A 17,657-nucleotide genomic window follows, 5' to 3' on the forward strand; every position below is an offset into this window, starting at 1 on the left:
GTCTTCTTGAGTTGCTATCTGAGTGTTTCGCCACAGATGCATTTTCGTTTTAAAAATTGACAGATTGAACTTCCTTTAGATCACTTTTTTGTCAGTTTAGGTTCAATTTTTTAAAGACCATTGGACAGTTCACTCAGAGTCATGTTTAGAAAGGTGGAAAATGTTAATTGCCTTTAGGCTACCGAGTCGATACCGGGCGTAAATTTTATAACATAATTTTACACTATTAAATGATAACCCCTAGGTTTTGTTCAAGTAGCAGTTTGTTCAAGCGGTGGGGTTTTCTCAGGGTGGTGGTGGTGAGGGCTTGGGGACCGGGAGGGATTAGGGATATTATCGGAGGGATTTTTTTTTAATACTTGATGCGGTTTACTACATACCACTGATTCCGGACTGAGGAAGTTATAAGCTAATTTGAAATAAAAATGAAACATCAATCGGGTATCATGCATTTCTTCCATATACAAACAGTACACTAATTTGTGTTTATTCCCTTAAAAACACATTTTATAATAACACAGCAATAAAGAATACCACCTAGATTGTGCGCGGCAACTTTGAGGATTCCGAGCAACTTTTTTGAAGGAGAGCAACTTTTCCAAATTAAGCATAATTTCGGCAGCTTTTGAGCAAGTTTGAGCCGAAATGCTAGAATTGTTTACGTTATTGACATTCCTTGTAGACCATATGGTACAAGTAAACTCTGGAACTGTTCTAGAAACATCTCAGCACGTTTCTGAATCTCTGTAAAAAAAGTTCTTTTTGCCGAAGGGGAAGGGGTAGGCGGCGCCGGGGAGAACAGGCTGACCACAAGGTAACCTGTGGTGTTTAACTGCAAATACATTGATGTGCTGTATAAAAACATAATGGCAGACGTCTCGTTATCTTCTTCAAGTGACGAGGAAAGAGTGTTAGGAGACCCCATTCAGTTTGCAACCAGACAAAGGAGCCTGTATTTGGCTAGCAAATTCGGAGCCCGAGAGAGAGCTTTTATTTCCCAAAAGGGAAAACCAATCGTTAATAGTGGTAATTAATTTTTGACTGCAATTTTTTAGATTTAATACAACTTTTGAAAATCTGAGCAAATTTTAAGCATTTTTTGGCATACATTTTGGAGCAAAATAATCATAAACCGTTGGGGATTGAGGCGAGTGTGGTAGCACGCAATGCATCATGGTATGCACAGTGTTTCCTTAGCAACCGTGCAAAGCAAGAAGAACTGATTACAAAAGGCGGCCAGCAACACAGTTTGCTTTAGATACAGGCCAAGAACAGTGCAAAGGTAAAGCAGTGATCATCATTTTAGTGCGCTAGAGATCTCAAGAACGAGAGAAAATGTATAAGCTTGATCTTCCTTTGGATATGAAGGAAAGCGCCGCCATAGAAAGGCGGCGTAATCGAGAGTTGCAGCGGCAAAGTCGAATATTCAACGCCCGAGTACGAACCATCGGGGTAAGAATTGCTTCTTGTAAAATTCATTTACAGCGTAGTTTAAATGACCCTAGCTAGTTTGGTGCAATTCTATGGATGGATAAATGTATGTTGGTTCTTTATTTGTGTTCTGTGTTTGTTGTAATTGGGTATAATCCATCGCATAAATGAATGCGTCTCGAATTGGAAATGAGTAAGCTTATACCGTAATTTTGAAGGATATGGAATCGAACGAACCACCTGTGGAACTCACGGCTGTTTTACCTACACTGTTTGTTGCCGTGGGAATTTTTTTTAAGGTTTCTGTACTGTTGTATTTCCTTTAGATTGACTTAAATGCACTGAGTGAGCAAGTGCAGGATAGAACACGACGCGAAGTTGAAGAGGAAAGACGACATAATGCTTTTGGTAAGTGTTGGAGTCCAGCTCAAGCTATTAAATTAAATGACCCTGGCTTCCTAAACTATTTGATTTGTTTATACACTACTGAACAGAGCAACTTTAATGAGAGTTTTAACTGTACAGTCATGTAGTGAAGTATTCAACTCCCGGACACAACTGAAGCAACTCAGCGTAACAGACGTTCTAGGCTTACCCAAAGTAATTTTCTCAAGGGTGTCAACAAGAGAAAAAACTTGTGAAAGATTCTATTCTATCAGAGATGTCACTGTCATGCAGTGGTCATAAAAAAGGAAAGAAATATTGAATCAAATCTTTCGTGGCAGCTTAGTGTAACATGTACATTAGGTAGTGTAAATTAATTTTTAGTCTTCATTTGATTGTTGATTTGTTATGCTGGTTTACATTGCACTAGCAACCAAGTCGGTTGAGATCCTTGTACTTTTGATTGTGATTTAATGTACAGTATTTGTCCAGCCTCTCGTGCTTCCCACTCTCTTGCAAGTACAGAGTATAACACCCCTTCTGCTATGTAGTGATACAGAACTACACAGTCATAAAATAAAACATCAGTCTGGGCCATAATGCACAATGTAATTTTGTTATTTTCTGCTAATTAATGAGTACATTTTCCCTCCTGTTACAGCTGCTGACATGACAAGAAATGATAAGATTTCTGTCCTACTTCAAAAACGCCAAGAACATGACATACGTGAGCTAAATAAGGCTGTGAACGAGTTCCGCCAATCCCACCAACAGCCAGATGCTCGACGAGAGTTTGACCTGAATGATCCTGACAGTTTAAAGAAAGACAAGCCAGCCAGAGTATCAGATGACGACCCGCGATGTGGTGTTGCATCACTTCAGAAGTTTGTTGGTGAAGATTTAAATGGCAAGGCACGAGAAAAGTTACAACAAGAACAAGCACGGTAAGCACTTGTTCATCTTTGAGCTGAGTGTTTTTAATAACCAACCCCTTCTTGGGGGATGATATGCAGATGTCTGATCCTTGCCACTTCCAAAAGCTCTGGTGTTAAAGGTTGAAAAGTAATCCCAATTTTCAAATATTTAAATAAGAAACAGCAACATACAAAAGAATGACTCGCCTGCAGGAGTATCAAAATCCCCTGTCACTTCATGCTAAGCAACCGCTTCATACGGTACTTCATGGTTCAAATGCAGACTTTCTACCACATTAAAGAACACCTCATCAGAAGCATTGACTGAGATATCTTAAGTTTAGACTTAAAGGTAACTTATTTATTTCAATATTTCCTTATCTACAGGGAATGGATAAAACAACAGACAAATGAAAGGGACCAAGCCCTTGCAAATCAGAAGTATGCAGACCACTTATATGATTTAAAAGCCAGAGAAATGGACCAAAGGGCATGTGAACTTGCAAGTGCAGAAGCAGATTGTCGCCGTGCAATAAATATGGCAGCAAAAGACCTGAATCGAGCTTTAGCTAGAGAGAGACAATCCAAGGAAGATGCAGAGAAACAACAAGAACAAGATGACAACTTTACTGAAATTTCCAATTCTGTGTTTGGTGACATGCTAACAGAAAATCCTGATGTGGCTCAGAGTGCATTTGGACCACACAGGGTTATTACTGATCGCTGGAAGGGAATGAGCCCAGCTCAACTGGCTGAAATAAGGCGCATTCAACAGGCGCAGCTGGAAGAAAAGGAGGTAAGGCCTATTTCACTGTAGATATTTTTTAAATACCTTGTAAGTAATTATTAGCGGAGCTCCTAAGTGTAGCACCATAGCCATGAAAGAAGGAACACTATCGAAATGAGTTTTCGTGGTCACTGGTCAACATGGATAGCGGCATGGTTCGCGGGCGCGTACGAACAGCGTACATACGTACATACGGAGTCGCGCAACATGGCGGCCATAGTTTGATGGTAAAAAGAGTGAAGCAAGAAGCCGTATAAAGGCGGCCTTTAAAATATAAAGAGGTTTGAAAAGAAAAACAAGATGCAATGAAACAAAATGTGGCTGAAAATTACGTGTAAAAAGTAATCGACTGCCAAAAAAGTGGACATTGAGAGCCATATTAAATCGATCAATGACTTTCGTGTCTATCTGTAAAGCCAGCATCGTACATAAAGGAGCATTCGAAAGCTAAATCGGGTTGATATAATAAACAAACCATTTTATTGCTACGGGGTAAAAAAAAAAATTGACCCTCTGGGATTTGAACTCACAACCTCCCGATTCGCAGACTGGCACCTTACCGATTGAGCTAATCCGACAGACTCTGTAATACACGTTGAATATATCCTATATCAATGTAATAGATATTGTGGAGTCTACTAAACTGCTGCGAAACTATAACAGGATCGCGAAACTATTTTCTATTGCTAGAAAGCAGATAATTTACTGCCCCGCTTTAAGATTATTATTTTTGTCGTACTGCTGACATTCAGTTTAACCGTGAGCTATTTAAATTTGTCTTGCACCTATAAACCGCCATAAACATTAGTACTTTGGCCGCTTATTCACTAGAATGAAAACATTGTAAACTCCAGTGAAAATTAAATAAATGGGGAGCTCCGCTTTTAGGCGTGCCTAAATCTATATATTATTATTATTAGGGTTGTATGTATATAAGAAAACAAAAACAAAATAGTCTGATGAAGTCCATACTGCCACAAGTTTAAAATTCAATTGCTCAGGAAAATTGGTGAGAGCTAGGCAACTAGGAATGTGATTCTAAGCATAATGCTGTGTGGAAAAAAAGTTTTAGAAATAGCATGTAAAAAGCCTTGAATTGTGTTTGATAACATGAAATGTAATTATATTCTACTGTACCACTCAAAACCTATAGCAGTTATGACATCTAAGAAGTCCCATGTCTAACAATTCTTGTCTTCAAATTGATTGTTTACAGAGGCTAAAACAGCAAGAAGAAGAGCAGGAAAAGGAATACAACAGACTGAGGTTGACGCAAGCCAAGGCAGGAATACTGGCTGAGCGTGCCATTGACAGAAAGAAAAGGGAGATTGAAAAAGACCAGGCTGATGAAAACAGAAGACTGTCAGCTGAACAGACAGCCAAGTAAGTATTCAGTGATGTAAAATTACATCACTGAACAGTAGAAGTAGCTTTGATCATAGAGGCTAGAAGCATCACATTCACCCTGAATGCATGAAGACAGCATTATAAATTATACAAAGATCATTTTCTGATGGGAAGGTGACCATTTGGCTATACAAACGATTTGGTAGACCCCATGACATCCAGGTTTAAGTTCTGTGTGTGCTGCTCCCTGGCTAGGCCACTTCCTTCATTGTTGAGACCAAGGGATTGTTCTTTAACAATTTAGTACTAAAGTTAACCCTAACACTAGTTTCCCAAAACTTATTCTATATTTTTGTTCTTTATTTACAGACTTGAATACATAGACAAAGAAGTTTACACGAATGTTCCCACAGCAGCTTACTTTATGCAGTTTAACACAACAAGCAGATGAAGTGCCCTTGTCAGTTTAATAGTGTACAAAACAATTTAATCTTTGACTTTTTAAATCAGCAAGTGTTTTTAAGGACCATGCATGTTCTGAGACTATTTTGCCAAGTTTTAAGAAACTGGACTAATGCAAAAGAAGCATGAATCTGCAAGATGTTGCCATTTTAAAGAATTTTATTTAGTCTTCAGAATTTTATTTACACTCTGATGTATATCTTAATATGTAATGGACCTGATTAAAGGTATTTGACTTCAACAAGTCAGTGTAATGTTATTTTGTTGTTATTTTAGTCGTGGGAGGGGGGACTTCCATACAAAAGTGACACATTTGATTCTCTAAACCCCTATAGCTATCAGAATCTCTTCCGAGGGATGGAGTTTGAACACTTTTGTACATCAAAACATAATTTCAGTAAAAAAACAAAACATTAACTGATATTTTTTGCAATAATCATGATTTCTCAATACACAAGAAGTTCCTGCCATATATACTATTTTCTTAAAGTACTGAGATCACACTATTGGGGGTAATTGAAGGTTTAATATCTTTTTCACATGTATATAATATAGAAGTTCCCCCATGTCCAAGGGGTGTAAACTAAAGTTCAGCTAGGGGAATTTAGTGCCTTAATGGCAGATCTTTGTAACAGAGATAACACTAGCAGACCAAAACTAATAAACTTTGACAGTTGTTGTGACATTCATTTTCTTCACAGCATTTTAACCCTTGTTTTGTTACACTAATCAGGGTTAACAGTAATGACCTAAATCTTAGAATACTGGACAGTGTATACATCATTTAGTACATATATATATCTTAACCTTTAAACACTTTCCAATTCTAAATTAAACTAATTTTTGCATTTAATATTCTAACTGTTTAATAGGTAATTTCAGTCAGTTTCTTTGCTCTCAGCATAACTTCATCTAATCAGACTGGTACCCAGTCGTCATTTATTAAAAAAACATCTGATGAGTCTGGGAATGCCAATTGAAGTGTGAAACTCCCAAGTCATGTAACATGACTGAATACATCGTACTAGCTTACGGTAGTCAATGTAAAACATTGAAAAATTGATGTCTTTATTATAAATGAAACATTAATATTTGCCAATAAAATTTAAATTTTTGTCAGGGTCTGAAAATAAAAATATTAATTTGATAATGTTACAAAAAAGAAATGGGTTTTTGTTTGGAAACCCAGGAATAGATGTTGATGCAAGAAAAAGTGAAATAAAAATATTATTTTGTAAATGTTGCAAACAAAGTTGAAATTTATGCCAATTCTGCCAGTTGTTTAATTCTTTCACCCCTCAAAAGATCTTTTTCCCAGGTCTTCAATAAAATTAACAATTTTTTAAAATTAATATTGATCTACCTCGTGCAAGTTTAAATAATAAAAGCTAAACGTTATACTATTGTTATTGAATTACAGGCAATCAAGTAATGTTTAATACATGAGCAGCAGTGTTTTATCAAGTTTAAAACATGAGGCGCAGCCAAGTGTTTTAGACTTGATAAAACACAAACTGCGAATTTTTTGAACGGTTTAAAAATCTTCTGACGTAGATCAACTCATTCTTGCACTAATATTTAGATTTGGGGTTATTTTGGCCTAGAAAATTAGACGTAAAGTTTAGCCGTGTCTTTATCAGATATAAAGGCACTCATTAAACATTAATTTCTTTTGTATTTTCTTTATGAATTATTGATGGCTTTTTTAAAGCCTAGAAAAAGAATTCTATGGAAATGAAATTCCAAAAAAAAAATATCTCGGTCTGTTTTACCTTCAAAAAGCTACTTAGTAATAAACTTTATTGAAAGTAAAATGACAGTATAAAGTGAGTTGCAAGTAAAGTAAAAAAAATGAAATAAAAACAGCATCAGATTGACTGACTGAGTATATCTCGTTGTTTAAAAGTTCTAGATGTAACCTTGCAAACATTTGCTGGTTTAGTATTAATTGAGATCCTTTTGAGTTACAGATGATGTTCAAAAGTGTTGTATGTTGTTCGGTTGTCACTCTTGCTGCTTCTGTTTCCTCGTGGCCCTAAAAGGTGATAAATGAATTTAAATTACTCACATATCTTTGGCTACCAACCAAAGAAATGTCCCACTCAGTGAATTCCCAATATTAGAGATTTAAATCTAATTCATTCTTGAAAATAACTATTTATAAAAAATAACTTTAAAGAAGATCAAGTCAAGAATTACAAGTAGGGGATATTTGTCAAATGTAGATCCATGTACAACCAGAATTCTCAATAATAACATGAAACGCACTGTACAGCTGCTAAGTAAGAAGGACTGGCATTAAATTTTACAGAAACTTACCAGATTCTGAATAATTGCAACTGATGAGTCCTTGTTCTTGCAAGTTAAGGATGGAGTCTGCAATGATCCTGGCTGTTCTTCTCTACAGTATTACGAGATCAAAGTACTTCAAATCAGAAATCGTTACAAGATAACCATGGTTTACGTGGTAACATACCATAATTATTTTCTCGATTAAACGCCGGGCCCCGAATAAACGCCGGGTCTCCAAGCTAGAGTTGTAAGTAAGCCTTCCAGGCATTTATTTGTTAAGTAATATGCTTTAGGTATGATGGCAAAGTACCTTCATGTCACAAATAATGATTAAAAACCCTGGTTTAATAAACATTTTGCTCCAATAAACTGCACCATTCAAATAAACCCTGGATCCACGGAGACAAATTTGAAATAAACGCCAGGGGCATTTAATTATACGGTACTTGCATAAAAACAACCTGGCATAAAGACCAAACCTTGTAATCATTTCAGTTGAATTATGTGACTGTGTAAATTTCAAGTTCCTGTATTATTTTTAAGTGACAAATATTCAGAAAAAATCAAGCCAAAAGGGAATAGTTTATGATATAGCTTAAGCACACCAGATTGAGGTAGATATCACGAGCAATGAAAAAGCAGATTGAATTAATTTATCTAAAAAGTTTGTAAATACCGCTGGCAGCATAATTTATTCCATTTACAAGTTTTGCTTCAGCTAATAGCCAATTATTATAGTTTTCATGCAGAACTAAAATAGCAGCTATGTTCAGTGTATACTTTTATTGATTATATTAATAATATTATTATTGTTTCTACCTGGTATCCTCCAGAGGTTAACATAAAGATTGGAATTCCTCTCTGCCGAGCCTCTTGAAATACAATCTGATCTCTTTCAATGATTCCCTTAGGTAAAAAACATTTTTAACAATGAAAGCATAATTTTGGATACAGTAAAAACCTGCGTATAAGAACACCTATTTTGGCGGTTCAGGCTTATTTGGTTCTTATATAAAGGGTTATAATCTGCAAAATCAGCCTGTAAGTGTTCTTAAGTGTTCTTAAAAAAGTTTCTTAAAATAAGGAACATACTATGCTACCAATAGATGAAATCAATATATATGCACACAATTGTATTTTAATTTTAATAAAATTGATAAATCAAGGCAATACTGTACTGTAATTGGGGTGGAACTATTATGTGTGCAATGAAAAGTAGTGTAGATATTTTTCCATATAAGAACAACTTTCATTTTTCAGGTTGAATGTGTTCTTATTTAAATGGTACTTTATTTCCTAAAATCAGGCCTGGGTGTTCTTAATCCACTTGTTCTTATACGCGGGTTTTTACTGTATTTCAGTTCCACATGCAATCAGCACTTTATAAGTAAGAAGTTATATGGCATGAATGCAGGTTATGAGAATGAAGCAATTGGTCAGCAAGCTAAATGTTGTTTGAAAGGATTATTTCTAGTGAATTCTGCATGAGCTGTGAGCTGTGAGGTTGTGATTTGGGCTATGGCCATCTAACCAAAAGATTTCAAGCAATAGCTTGAATTTTTTTAAGAATACCCTATATTGATGAAACTATAAAAAGGACCCCTGAACAAAATAAAAAAAAAACAAGCTATACATAGTCTGCAGTCACCAAATGAACATTTCTGCTGGATGGAATTAGGGTTCGGGTATTATTTACTAATAAGAAAAGTTTTTTGACAATCATAAGCAAAATAAAAAAAAAACTACACGTCAAATATAAAATAAATTAAACTAATATGTGACAATGTGTTGAAGATAAGTTTGTCGAAATCAACTATAAAATCATAATTTTATATAATTTACAAAATTGTATCTAGTGCTAGAATTTTAAACTATTAAGTTTAAGCCCTACCTGAGGTGTGATTGCCAGATTACCCAGAGGGTCCCCCATAAGAATATCTGTCCCTTAAAGAGAAAATAAATTGCTTAATTAAAACTTAAAATCATGATAATTAATATCCAAATTGGTAGGCTATCATAGGACATTAAAGATTTTTGAAATAATGACAGAAATTGATTACAAATGTTATAAAATAAATTAAATTAAGTTTTGTTCTGTCAAGCTTAAGCAATATCAATATCAGTAATCACTGACAATAACAAAGCCATACAACAGCCAACTTACCAGCATTATATGCAATGATATCAGGTTTAAATTCATCCAATGCTTCAGGAATGTGTCTAAAATAAAGAAGCACCAAATACCAGTACATTTAATTCTACTGACAATCATTAAATGTACAGTTCAATGAAAACTAAAGCATTAAATCATATCTGGCCTGAGGCATAAAATGATAAAAAGTAATAATACTTATATTTATTAAAGCAAAAACACCAAACAAACTTGAGGATGAAACACATTTTTGAGTGAGATGCAGTTAAAGCATTAATTAATTTTCTGATATTTAATAAAATCAAAAAGAGCGAAATGAGCACACACTTTCTTAATAGTGGAAGGTATGTTTTGTCATCTGTGTGATGAGTTAACTCCACATTTTTCTTTATTGCACCTGAGGAAAAAAACATTTTAAGAAAATATAATAGTAGCTATAGATATATATGATTAATGCAAATGCGGCCTTACACTACTGAAGACCTGAAAAAAAAAATTTTCAGGCTCTGAGCGGGAGTCGAACCCACGACCTTTGCGTTGCCAGTGCAATGCTCTACCACTGAGCTATCAAAGTCACATGAGAGTGGTCGTATATGGGTAATCCCTTTATGGTGGACATGATACTCGGCCCAAGTATATGTGAGATAAATGAATGTGTGTCCAGCAGTAGCAATGAAATATATATATGATTAATGCAAATGCGGCCTTACACTACTGAAGACCTGAAAATTTTTTTTTTTTTTGCTGCTGGACACACATTCATTTATAATAGTAGCTAATTTAATAAGCTGTCCACTGAGACAAAAATGACACCTGCTCACTAGTTTTGTAGTGTGCAATGTTTTTCTGTCCATTACTAGTAGAAAGTCCAAATGATTAACTTAATTCTGATAATTGTAATGATAAGATTCCTTAATATTAATGGTTTTCAATAATCAAAATAACAAATAAAATAACAAACAAATAAATCATTTCGTTATTCTAGTTGTATCTTGGTGGTGTTTGACTGTAGCTAGGTGTAATGCAAATTTAATTTTTTGGTGCTGATCCTAGGTTGTCTTTTAGTGAATTAATGGATTGTAATGAATTTAAAAGTAACCTTGAAGTAAACCCCCCTTACTTTTGACTTTCCTGTCTCCTGGGTAGATGTAGGCATTATAGACATCCATGATGTACACTTGTTCATCTCCATCAAAGTCTGCTTCATGACCATTCCCCTAATAATTAAAATAGAATATGGTAATAACACTCAGAAAAACTAAAAAGCTTATCGAGCTGAGTGAAGTTAAATTACATTAATACTAAGGAGGTGGTTGGCAATAAAGCAAAGGAAAAAAGAGCGGTTAATGAAAAACGTTAAAGCTAACACAGACATTCTATAGCAAAAAATATATATACATGTATAAAAGCTAAATAAGGAAGATAAGTATTAAATATTAAGTAACTACTAAGTGCCAGATGAACACTCATTAATGTTGGCAGTATTTCTGTTAGTAAGATGTCAAGTTTAACTTCATTTTTGAACTTTTTGAGGGGGAGGTATTTGATGTTTTCATCCAAATCATTCCAAACTTTTACAGCAGCAAAGCAAATGTTGAATTTACCATAGTTTGTTTTGACAGAGTTAATATAATAAGTTGATCTGGAAGCAAGCCTGGTTTTGTACTGGTGAACTGATGAAACAGATTGGAAAAAGTTACAAAAAAGGTATGAAAAAGATAAAAAATTGCACCCGTAAACTGAATAAACCTGACTTAATTTCCACCTTCCAAGCATTTTCAAATAGCTGCTTTTTGGGGGTAGGGGTGGGTAATTTTATTTATTTTGTTTCACTTTATTTATGTTGCAATACTTTTGATAAATAAGCAAAATGTCCACTTTATTTCTGCTTTTAAAAGCAAAAGGGCCACTTTTTATGTTTAATAACAGTATGGCATCTTTTTTTGTAACTTGGTACATCAAACTTGTTTATAAATTAGAAAAGATGAGCAATTTAATTGTTTTATAAACTTGAAAATTTGAGTCTGGAAAAAAATGCTGAAAGTTTGGAAACATTCTGGATCCTGTTTATAATAGCTTTATACCAGAGGAACAAAAACACACTACAGCTATACATTACTTAAACTAAATACCTGATGGGCATCAAGATCAATAATCATGGCTTTGGTAACACTATCCACATGCTTGAAAAGAAACTAGAAAGAAAGTCAAGTTAAACATATGTTTAAAAAAATGGTAGTCAAGAGTGAACACAGTCTATAGCAGGTGCTATTAAACATGAATCCTCACGAGGTACAGTTAAAAAGGTGTGAAATATTGATATAAAAGGAGAAAAAAGTACAAGTTGTGACTTTTATTACCATTAGAGCCCTGACACTTAATAACAAATTAACTTAAGACAGTGGGTAAATTATGGTAAACTGTCATACAAGTGTAAGATGTCCACTGGTTCTCTTGCTGGCTGGACCTTTAATGTGTGTGAGTATTAGAAATATAATTAAGGTACTGTATTTATAACTACATTGATTGTGTGTTTATTTGTTCATAATTTGATGCTTGTTTGCTTTCTACTGTAAGTACCTTGATTGCTAATGTTATATCTGCATAAGCACAGAAGCCTCCTCCCTTTGATCCAGAACAGTGATGGAAGCCACCACCTAAACCAATGTCACCAGGTTTAATAATTAGTAACACACTCATGCAAAATAAATTTACATAGTTATTTGGAAAACTTACTCGGGAACACTCTGGCCCGGGAATTTAAAGAAATGTAAAACGGTTGTTTTTAAATGTTTTTTATTCCCGAACTAAGACCTAGTCTCAATGTACAATCTGACTCTATACGTACGAAAGTTTTCAAATAATATTTATTTATTAGCTTTGCATGCCTTTTATTGTTTTTAGCAACTATGTTGTAAATTCTTTTTACTTACCGGTAGTACATTTTTACATATTTTTACTTCATTAATATTTCTCATACATTTTTACCTCTTTGTAGCTATATATATCTATGCAAATTTTATTTCTTACACTTAGCTTGATAATGACTGAAGATCGGTCGAAACGTCGCTTATTTTTACCATTAACTTTTTGTGAAAATTTATCAATTAACAATATTATTAGGGGAAAAAATAAAAAAGCTAAAAGTTCAAATTTAAAATTCACAAGCTTTATAACAAGCTGTTAGTTAGTGTACCCTTAATATCTCTTAAAAAATGAAAAGGACTAAGAGAACAGGTCTATTACAAATGTTCTTACCAATATTTATTGCCCAGCCTCTTTCAACTGCAAGTTTAGCTGCCTGTGATAAAATATCAATAATATTATTGTGCTATGGAACTACACTGTACTAGTCTACATTATCATGACAGAATACTGATCTACCGTACATACAATGTACATCTGTGCAGAATACTGATCTCCGTACATACAATGTACATCTGTGCAGAATACTGATCTACCGTACATACAATGTACATCTGTGCAGAATACTGATCTACCGTACATACAATGTACATCTGTGCAGAATACTGACTACCGTACATACAAGTACATTTGTGCAGTACTGATCTACCATACATACAATGTACATTTGTGCAGAATACTGATCTACCGTACATACAATGTACATTTTTGCAGAATACTGATCTACATACAATGTAAATTTTGGCAGAACATTATTCTATATTGGAACACAATATAGATTTGCTCACATTACAGAACTGTCGACTGTACTACATGAAGATATAATAATACAAAATAGGAATAAATAGTAAGCATCCATGCTTTAAACTTCACCAGTATTGTTCCTCCAGTCTGTATTCTCATGGGCTTGAGGACTTTACGTTGTACAATAAAGTTGGGAAGAAGTGCCACTGGAGGTACCTCACATATCATGGCGACATTAACACTCCACTAGAAAGAAAACATTTATTACAGGGTATTAACTGTATTACCAGGTATATTTCATGCCACATAAACCAGGTGACAGTATTCTCTCATTTGCTATTAACTAAGGGATTTTATTAGCCATATCATCAAACTGTCAAATAAGCATAGGGGTAATTAAGTGGGATGATTTGGTTGATCAAAACATGTTCATTATAAAGTACAAAGTTAACAAGATTTCTATGTTTCTAATGTTTCACAAGGTGCTACATATAACTGCACACAGAGCTTACCCTAAGGCTGTCTAAGTAGGTCTGAGTATGTACAACCAACAGATCTTCACTTGTTGTTTCTTTAGGAACTACAACCGTTGCCTCATCCACCATCTTTGCATCTGATACAAAAACAGTTACCATGATTGCTTTAATCTAACCTTGACTGCTAATAATGTAGTGCATGGCATGAGCACCATAAATTAAGTAATCATGTGACTTATTTCAATGTCAGTACATCACCCAGGGAGCTGGGTACTGAAGGGATCCAGACAGGTGGGCAACAAGAAAAAAAATAAATTAGCAGACAAGCTGTTAAAACAACTTTTCAAATAAGATTTTTGTTACCTTTTAGATATTGAAAAACTTTTCCCCATTTTCCTGAATCAAATGGATGGAGTCTCTCCAAACCCAGGAAACCAATATTATAATCTGCAGAGTACACAATGGGCCACTGGTTGGCTTTCACTTCCACATACAAATGACATCCCTGAGCACTGCAGAAAAAATAACAGAAAGTGGGCAGTGGTTTTCCAATAACTTGTAATTAGCAATCATGTGTTTATTGTAGTTTATCCTGCAAATACAGCCAACCCTTTGCAGGTGGTTTGTGATAGAAGCATGAGTCAGTTCAACTCCCCCCATTTTGCTGATGTTGAAATGAAAGACTGGGCCAGCTGTGCATAGTCATAGGTGTACCGGGCAGGGGGGGGGGGGGAGGAAGAGCGGGAGGAGGGGGAGGTGAAGTGGAGCTACAGCCCCAAACAACAGCAACAACAGTGTTGGCAAGGAGGCATATTATGTGAGAAACAGGAATCTCTGGAATTTATCAACAAAAGTGGGCAGGTAGCAAGGCGAATATTTGGCGCTATTCCACACATCGGTACCACGCATAGAATCCTTCAAATGGTAGCAACTTTAATTTCTTTATTCTTATGACCTACATGCAAGGTGTATACTCAGGGATTTCAAAATGTTTTGAAGTAGGTGTCCCCAACTGGAAGGGTAGGTGGCTGTGACAAGCCAAGCTTGTTTCTCACAAGCTGATTGGCATGGCCAAAGTAGCCGGTGACATAAAATCAAGTAGCTGGTGGAACTCCGGCGGGTGCTGGCTTGTTTTGAAAACCCTGTATACTAGTTAAATATTCTAAGGGCCTTGTTTTACATGTGTATGAACCCAGTCGGGTTAACCGGGAAAAATTTTTATTAAATGTTATTGCTGTTTATATGGGAAATTTCAACCCGACTGACCAGGATGAAATCAAAATAGCAACAAATAAAGTTGCATTGTTTGCGACTATCATAGCTTTATCAACACTTGCAACTTTTCTAATAAAGCAAATTCATATACTTCTAAAGTGTAAATCAATACATACAAGGCAAAATTATGCCTTTATGACCACCCAGTTGCGGAAGCGAAACTATTTTCTCAAAATAAGTTCATTGCGTGCAGTAACCGGGCTGGAGTGTGCATACGGTAAAATTTCCATCCTGGTTGCTGTAAACACAGGGACGGCAGAGCCAGGGGGCTGGGGGAGGGGGGTATAGTCCCCTAGAATGTTCGAAAAAATAAAGACTTACTAAGAGAAGAGTCTTTTAAGCCCCCCCCCCCCCCCCCCCACACACACACACACACACACACACACACACACACACACTTGGAAAAATGCTCCACCGTCCCTGGAACAGAGTTTCTACAACTTAGATCTTGGTAACCGGGCTGGCCCATCTTCTCATACAAACACAATGAAATTTCTGGCAAGGAAATAGGAGTGGGGCAAGATCTCAGTAACTGGGCCAGCCCATTGAACCAGGCTCATAGGAGCTAGGTCCTGAGGTACATTTTTTTATAATTCAGTATAGGTGCTGTCCCCTAGTGGCATTTAAATGAGATAATGGGAAGGTGTGGCAGTTATTGAAAAGTTGCAAATAGGTTGATTCATTGGAAGAAAGCAACCATTTTCTGGCACAAAACTGCTGCATGGTGCTTAGAGCAAGTACTAAACAATTGTTTTTGGGTTGAGTGAGTCTGAGGTTAAACCCCAGACTCAATCGACCCATAACCAATTGGTTAACCTTCATTATAAACCAAAGGCCGAAAAGGAGCCTTAACCCAACACTTAGTTTTACTGTAGTAGCTTGTAGTTGTAACTCCTAATATCAACATTTAGTGATTTTTTTTATGCTTGTACTCGGAAGCAGCTGTCATTTAAAATAGAAAGCCGTCTAAAAGTACACGGTCATTACCGTTCAAGTGATTTACAAACTGACTTTGTTCTTCAGTTAAGCTAAAGGAGAAATCTTTTAAAACATCTTTGATTATTAGTTTTAATATTTTATCGCACAGATGATAACTCATAAATGAATCCATTCATTCAAAACCTACAGATCACTGATCAAGAAAATCCTGCACTGTCTTTGTACTCACCCATCTTGTTCTTCTTTAGTGAGCTTCTTCAGAACTGACATGTCACGTCTTGTTTGTCGTCGACAGAAAAGAGAGTGCTTTAAGTCAAGAATAACTGCATGTCGAGAAGCGAAAACAAAACTCGACAAAACAGGAAACAAATCATGCAGCATAGTCCGCCATTTTAATTTTCGGATCCAGGGCCTCTCGGCTTCCAGCACTGGGGCTAGGTCGTTTCTTAGGGACGTTGTGTACTGCAACACAGACTGTCTAGTAAATAAGTCAGTCTTGTTGCCCGGGGGGGGGGGGGGGGTACTCCCATATGTGGCCTATATAGGTATGTGCCGCCCGATAGGGTATGGTTTTTGAGGTTCTCGGTCCTTAAATAGGGTACCATTTTTGCTCCTTTTGGCAATGTGTTCCCGGTGTGATCCTTAGATAGGGTACCTACCGTAATGATTCGATTTAGCGCCCGGGGCGCTTATTTACTTTTGGCACCTTTAGGGAGGGCGCTTATTCGAGAGAGGGCGCTAATTCGGGACAGGGCGCTTATTTAATTTTTTGCGAAACAACCAAATGTTTAAAACAAAACTGTAATATATTTTTAAAATAACTAGCAATAACATAAACTGCAACAGCAAAACTTGTTGAAAGTTCAGTTACTTTTACAAGAATTGTTCATTTTAGCAGTAAATGTATACATGTACGGTACGGTGAATGTTCATGAGTTTATCTTTTCCACGTCAACGACTTCAGTAGAGTCAGTTAGCCACAATAGGAGCGCTTTTAAGAAAAGGGTTGCGTATACGAATGGGGTCGCTTAAAAGAATGGGGGCGCTTATTAGAATAGGGGCGCTTATTAACAAAAACAGATTCGAAGGGGGGCGCTTATTCGGAAGGGGGCGCTTATTGGAAGGAGGGCGCTTAATCGAATCATTACGGTAAATTCTATTAGCTAAAATAAACGCCCAGCTAAACGATAAAAAGATATCTTAAACTGAATTTTCTGTTCAGGTATTAGAAAAGCGATTTTATAAAGATTTGTGTCTTGCCGTGCGCGGTTAGCCGTTATTTGGGTCGTCACGGAACGCTTCTCCTCCCCTTGAATAGGGTGTCATTTTTCGGTTTTGGGCCCTTAAAAGGGTATCAATTTTCGCTTTCTTAATTTATCCTTAAATAGGGTCAGGGTTTAAGAACCTTAGCGGCACACCCCTATCCGAAATTTTCTTCGACAAATATTCACTAACGAAATATCAGGCTTCAGGACCGGAGTATACGTAACTGTTCTGATGTATCGTGCTAAAAAATGTTTGTCACTGTA

The 17,657-nt window shown here is 35.9% G+C and overlaps 2 protein-coding genes across 3 annotated transcripts; one reads left to right on the forward strand and one right to left on the reverse strand.

The window, feature by feature from the left end:
* Positions 1–1,197: 1,197 nt before the first annotated feature.
* Positions 1,198–5,569, forward strand: LOC144653761 (RIB43A-like with coiled-coils protein 2). The gene is made up of 6 exons (XM_078513861.1): positions 1,198–1,452; positions 1,758–1,839; positions 2,477–2,759; positions 3,117–3,525; positions 4,733–4,899; positions 5,233–5,569. Exons 1-6 carry the CDS (start codon positions 1,336–1,338, stop codon positions 5,312–5,314), a joined length of 1,140 nt encoding a protein of 379 aa, XP_078369987.1. The 5' UTR covers positions 1,198–1,335; the 3' UTR covers positions 5,315–5,569.
* Positions 5,467–16,523, reverse strand: LOC144653759 (histone deacetylase 11-like). Of its 2 annotated transcripts, XR_013570819.1 has the most exons (15): positions 16,358–16,523; positions 14,278–14,426; positions 13,951–14,051; positions 13,568–13,684; positions 13,028–13,070; positions 12,350–12,426; positions 11,902–11,964; positions 10,890–10,986; positions 10,097–10,166; positions 9,782–9,837; positions 9,509–9,561; positions 8,437–8,523; positions 7,645–7,726; positions 6,254–7,360; positions 5,467–6,219 (listed from the first exon to the last, which is right to left on the reverse strand). XR_013570819.1 is itself a non-coding variant. In XM_078513859.1 (14 exons), the coding sequence occupies exons 1-14, from the start codon at positions 16,507–16,509 to the stop codon at positions 7,290–7,292; spliced, it is 1,218 nt and encodes a 405-aa protein (XP_078369985.1). In that variant the 5' UTR covers positions 16,510–16,523; the 3' UTR covers positions 5,467–7,289. The 2 variants fall into 2 exon arrangements, 1 of the variants encoding a protein (XP_078369985.1); XM_078513859.1 differs by having other exon boundaries at positions 5,467–7,360.
* Between the last annotated feature and the right edge of the window lie 1,134 nt (positions 16,524–17,657).

The sequence above is a fragment of the Oculina patagonica genome, chromosome 5 (assembly GCF_052425735.1).
Source record: "Oculina patagonica isolate OP01 chromosome 5, crgOcupat, whole genome shotgun sequence".
In the NCBI taxonomy this organism is placed as follows: domain Eukaryota; kingdom Metazoa; phylum Cnidaria; class Anthozoa; order Scleractinia; family Oculinidae; genus Oculina; species Oculina patagonica.